The sequence below is a fragment of the Aptenodytes forsteri genome, unplaced genomic scaffold (assembly GCF_000699145.1).
Source record: "Aptenodytes forsteri isolate BGI_AS27 unplaced genomic scaffold, ASM69914v1 Scaffold184, whole genome shotgun sequence".
Classification (NCBI taxonomy): Eukaryota; Metazoa; Chordata; class Aves; order Sphenisciformes; family Spheniscidae; genus Aptenodytes; species Aptenodytes forsteri.
In genome coordinates, this window is record NW_008796078.1 from 3600745 (window position 1) to 3606744 (window position 6000).

Genomic DNA, 6000 nt, shown 5'->3' on the forward strand with positions numbered 1-6000 from the left:
TTCTCCTTTTCACTAGTCCTCCTTCCAAACTGAAATCATGCTTTTGTAATGTATCTTCTGAAAAATTCTTTATAGTCCATTTAAAGAAAAAAAAAAAATTGGGAAATATCATTTGGATGTATCTACTATGAAAAAAGACTAATAATTTCTAATTTCCTTGCAATCGGTGTTTCGTGGCAGAATAATTAAACATGAAAATTTTCTCACAAAGTTCTATGGACTTTGGTATGTAAAAACATGTATGTAAAAACATACCTTCTGTGCAAATAGTTCTGATTTCATAGTGGCACGCACAGAAAGCCTGGCTTTACCATGTAAGTCTAGGAATTCGTCTGTTAAAACTCCCTGAAGATGAGTCAGGAATGATGCAGCATCCGTTACCTGACATCACAAGTAGGTATTATACTAAGGTACTGGTTAGCATGAATAAAAAAGTTTCACATAGTATTACGTCAGTTAAGGATGTAGGTAATTGTAAATGCAAACTCTTATGCAAGGCTAAACTTGAGTGTACTAACACAAAGTAGAGTACCTATCTTGTATTCTAGGAGTCCAAATCCAATTAGAAATGTTTTCATCTCAGCTTCCCCTTATTTAAGACATTTTCCTTCAAAAGTAGTACGAAGGCTTCATTTAATTCGTGTTCTAAGCACATTTATTTAAATGCAGGATTGGAACAGAAAAGGGTGTAACTAACGTTCCAGATTTCTTTAAAAAAGTCTCAATTGTTCTTTGAAGTAAGATCTTGCAGCCAAATCTCACTCTAACTAGAGCTCAGTCATGTTTCAACTGAAGGCAGTGCAGGATTTCCAACTTCTTCAGTGGAAGCAGGATAAAATCCTTAATCACAGATGAGAGCTTTGGAAGGGATTTCTTAAGTCACTCATGCCAAACTCCTGAGCTAAACAGGACTGTTCTTTCCCCAGGATTTTATCGAGTCAGCTGTTGAATGCCTTCCTTAATGACACTCAGGGATGCAGTTTTCACCATTACTTATTTTCCCAAATATTTCAGAATTTCTTCCAAATTTCTTTGTTTGCCTCAAGAATGCTATTCCTCTCTTCATCTGCCCGCTACAAAATGCCAGTTTCTGCCTTGATCATGATTTTCCCATGCTCTCCTCTGAATCTGGACAATCTCTCTTCATTATGAATGTTGTAGTCAGGAAGACCAAGAAGTACTCTTCATTATTTTATTGAGGGCTAGAGATTCCTCTTTCTGGGACTTGCTACGTCCATTGCTGCCTTTGAGAATTAGGGGTACTCAGAACAAACTCACAATCGGAAGGAAACTACAATTATTCCACACGAGAGGCATAATGGATTTAGGAGGTGTAAGAATCATATTGCCTAATCGTTAGACACCTCCACCAAAGCTGAATCAAGAACTCTGATATGTGCCTCGCTTCCAAACGTGGGATCCTCAGAAGAGGCTGAGGAAGGGCTCCTGTGAGTCAGCTTTCCCACTGCGCACCTCTCAGGAGCTAAACAATTGGAGGGAAGGGAAAAAAAAAAAAAGACAGTGGTAGATCTCCACTCCCACCCCTCCAATGCCTCCAAACTTCAGGAAGCATCTCTAACCACTGCCACACGAAGCCATTTCTTGTGAGCGCTACAATGACTGTGTTCTGTCCATTCATCCTTTTTATGTTTTCCTTCCAGTCTGATCAACTAGTCCCACGGAGCACAACTTTGAAGGCAGGTACATCTTCGGTCAGCCTCACCTCCACCCTAATGGGTATCACACGTTCCCCAGGGGAGACAACTTTTCAAGCTGAGAACAATTTCAACCAACGTTGCTAATTAACCTAGCAGATAAAAGGCACAGATTGTATCGGTGGTGGGGTTTTTTTTGTTTGTCTGTTAGTTTTGTTGTTAAAGTTTAATTCAGGCTGCCTACCTGCAGGAGTGCTTTAGCCTCTTAATCAGAGGTAACTGGTGGCACTGGTTTGTAGCCCTGATACCTACATTATGGGGAGCATGAGAAATTTGGATGCTTACACTCAGTTTTTCATTGTGCTAGCTCTGGGCTATTCTCCCACTAATGTGGAAGGCCACAACTTATGTATTACACAGGGAATTTGGCACCTAACATTTTATGACTGAGGTATCTAGAGATATCAGGCCCTGTAGGAGCTGGCTAATAGGCACTTAAGTCTTGTATTGGGTCTAGTACTAAGAGGCCATCTTCTGGGGTCTGGTGCTACGAGAGAGGCCACCTACTCTTATCTGAGAGAAATGGTGTTCAGTTTTCATTACTGCTTGTGTAGATAATCGATCATACTAATTCTGACTATGCTGTTGTATAGAAAACTGTGCTGATAATATATATATAAAGGATGCTCTTCCCTTTCTGGGTGGCACAAAATTACTCCTTCATATTCACCTGCCTCCTTGATATAACGAAATCAGGAAGCCAGCTGAGTTTACTATTTGGGGTCTGTTTTTCAAACCAAGCTACAGTGTGCAGAGAAACTTGTTCTCTGAGATACTGGAAAACAAAAGCATGAATGAATAAGCAGGCAAGTCTGTATCCTTCTGCATTGTTTGTGAGCGATTTTTCAGTTTGGTGTGTCAAAACAAACAAAACAATTTGAGTGTTTAAATATTTTCAAGCTAAATGCCTCGAAATGTATATACATATAGATATGTACACATAATTTTTTTGTGAAATACTGTTGAATTAATTCTTGTGAATTAATTCTGGGTTATGCTAAATGCTCTTTTTTTCCTTTGCAACTGCAGAAAGATTTTTAATTTAAATATAGCTGTATTTAGTGTTGAACCATTGCTTTGATTAAAAAGAATTAATTAACACATCTCAGTTTTTGAAGTTTCTAAATGGACAGTTTTCCAGTATGGGCTTTTCTTTAGCTGGAACTATTCAGCCTAAAACTGCATTTTCCTACAGAGCTTACGCAAAAAAAACCCCAAAACAACCCTTTTGTTTGTTCTATACTTTAAATAGAACTTTCTATCAGGCTGTTCCTAGTGTTTAATTTGTGGATGTTCAGCACTTTGCAGTAACTGTAAAACTTCTTCCTGTTTTTGTATGTCTGTGGGTTGTTTTTTTCCCCTGGTCTTCCTCATATTTCACTCTCTCCATCCTTTCCACTGCTACGCCCCTAATGGCACACTGTCTTGATAAGGAATACAGACCCATCTATCATACCGTGGGACACAGTCTGCAAGTAAGTGGCCATATTCTTCTATCACTTGAAGCAAAATTATCGGTTTCTTCGGCTGCTATTCACATATCTAGCAAATAGCTCAATGGGCTGGAATAAAGCAAACTGTAGGCTAAAGACTTTTGGTTTGTACAGAACAGGTATAAACCAGAATTGTTCTGTTAATGAAGGCAAAAAATAAGCGAGGGCAGGATTTAGCTCACTGTCAGCGCTTGGTGCCATGAAGATTTTCTCCCGAAATTGCTGCCTGTTGATCTGACACCTCTATCATGACCTCTGAAATTCCACTTTCTTTTCATTATTGCTATTCCACAATGCTAAAGATACCTAAACCCATATCCAAAATTTCTAAGGATAAAAAGGACATCATCAGCTTTGTGGATCCTACGAATAAGCTTTTTTCCCCGTTTGAAGGTTGCCATAAATAATGCAAGACTAAATAGATAGTTTATTTACAATCGTGAGGCATGTTTCCTTTGTTCACGAATGTTTTAATAATTCAGAAGCTCTGTCCTGCTGGAGCACTAATCTCTTAACTGATCAAAAGAGTGTCGTGAGCTGGTTGTCCTCATGATGTGCAGATTATGTTCTGGGCAGGCAGCAAAATAGAACCAAAAGCTAGATAAAACTCTAATTAAATACTGATTTATTTGTGCAATGTTGTATTCCCACATATTTCATTTCTATTTTGATAGACTTTTGTCTAAATCTTCAACAAATGTCGTCAGGCGCACATGGGAAACAGCACAATAGCGTAAAGGAAGCTGCTATAGAAGAGTCACCCATGTAATTGGAAAAACATCGTAATTTACAAGTCGATCACAATGAATATATTGCACAGTGTTTCATGGTTTTCCTTTTGAGAGGTGTTAATAGAAACGCAACACGCAAATGTATTCTTAGTGATGCTATGTAGCTTGTACCCCATAAAACTGTTAAACAACAATCTATTGATGTCTGACAATGAAAACCATTGCATTTAACTAAGTGTCGTGTGATGTCTCAACTGATTCAGTTGAAGTGTGTTTTCTATGTGTGACAGATTTCAAGATTAGAAAAAGGGCATATTATCAAATAAATACTTTTTCATAACTTTAAAAGAAATGCAAGGCAGATGGGAATTAAGAGGTCCCACAGAGTTCCTCACCCAAGGTGTTAAGGGCTCAGTAACTGGCTTAATACAAGAGTTTCTTGTTTACTCGCTTTCCTTCAAAGTATCAAGTCACTTGTGAAGATCGTAAATGAGCCAAGAAGATGAAATAGCCTGGGTTCTTGAAATTTCATACAGTTAATTTATCTAATGAAATAGTTTGAAAGGGATACAAGGAAGACTGTGATCTTCAGCTGCAGTCCTCCTATGGAACTGAGATCATCTTAAAATGCTTGATATAGAAAGAGCGAATGAAGCTTTTAGCTCAAAATGTAGAGGGTGGTTGCCTTTTCTGTTGCAGGCTTGCAGCTGAACCTCCAGAGAGGTTTTTGCATGCGGTGTGCCGTGATAAACAAATATTCTTCAGAATATGCAATCTTAACAAAACCAGTTTTGGGTATTACACTGCTAGAGTGTGTGATGTGCATAGAATGAGTCTGAGTCAAAACAGGCTGGTGTTTAGGGGCGTAATGACTGAGCTGTTGATTTATATCTTCCATTTTGACAGCGTTACCCTCCTATATGTGTTTTATGGTAACAGAAATGGCAGTCACACACTCTTCTCAAAGTGAAACAACAGTAAGAGAGAATGACGAGAGAAATCATTATACATGTAGGTGTATACCATTAAACTAGTGAGTACTTCTTATAAGTGGATAATGCAGAAAGTTCTACATGAAAGCGATTGATACACAATATTGCGAAACTTCATAAAAGAAGATTAGAACTGGACAGGCAAACTGAAATTACAGTACAATGACAGCATTCAGAGAAGACTTGAGAGAGGCATTCTTCATAGTCTGTTTTTTTCAGAGGCGTAGAGAAAGAACAAAAGAAAAATCTCAAGATCATTTAAACTTTATTAGGCAACATGGCTGTATCCACAAGGCTCCTTAGTCTAACACCTTCGAATGTTACACAAAACAAGCATGGAAAATAAGCAAATTAAATAATCTCTTTCACTGTGGGCGTTTCATTCTTTTGAAAACAGTAAACTCCCTAACTCCCCAAGTGTCATGCAGCGGCTGTCTGCCCGTAGAGGAACATAACGTGCACTTTGTGAGGATAACCAGCTCGTGATAGTCACTCCCTTAACAAGTCAGCCTCCAGCTACTTCATGAGAGATGCTGTTACGTTATTATTTTACTGTACAGTTATGGAGCCGATGACGTTTCATTCAGCACATTTTCTGAGCTTTGTCAGCACTTGAGATCAAGTGCCTGATCATAAATATGCAACTAGTCCCATGTTAAGCTGGCACTTGAATTTATACTCACCATAAAGCATAGCTCCTCCAGTTTCATGCAGAAAGCGGAATCGATGGTTTTTAAACAACCAAATTGTTAATATTGTAAGAATGAGCAGAAAGTTAAAGACTAGCAACTCCACAGCTCCCTGATGATAAAACCGATCTTCATCTTTCACTGACACATATTTCTTCAACTCCTCCATTTCATTCCCTTTATGGAAACTACGTGCAAAATAAAAGGAAAAAAAAAAAATCACAGGAAGGAAAGCGTTATCACCTTTGGTACAAAAAAGTCCAGATAGTACAGAAATTCACAGCAAGCACATCTGTTTCATTTGCAGCCTCAGGGTAAAGTGCCCCAGCTCAGAATTCGGCTGGATTCTAGTTACAGCTTCCTGTTTCTCTCTTAAAGCT

The 6000-nt window shown here is 38.5% G+C and overlaps 1 protein-coding gene across 1 annotated transcript in view; it reads right to left on the bottom strand.

Moving 5' to 3' along the window:
- The window catches only part of SLC9A9 (solute carrier family 9 member A9), a 239639-nt gene extending 233850 nt beyond the window's left edge, over positions 1–5789 (bottom strand). Inside the window, exon 1 of the mRNA XM_009286711.1 lies at positions 5615–5789. Within this exon, the coding sequence (XP_009284986.1) occupies positions 5615–5789 (175 nt within the window). The remainder of the gene's footprint in view (positions 1–5614) is intronic.
- Positions 5790–6000: the final 211 nt, after the last annotated feature.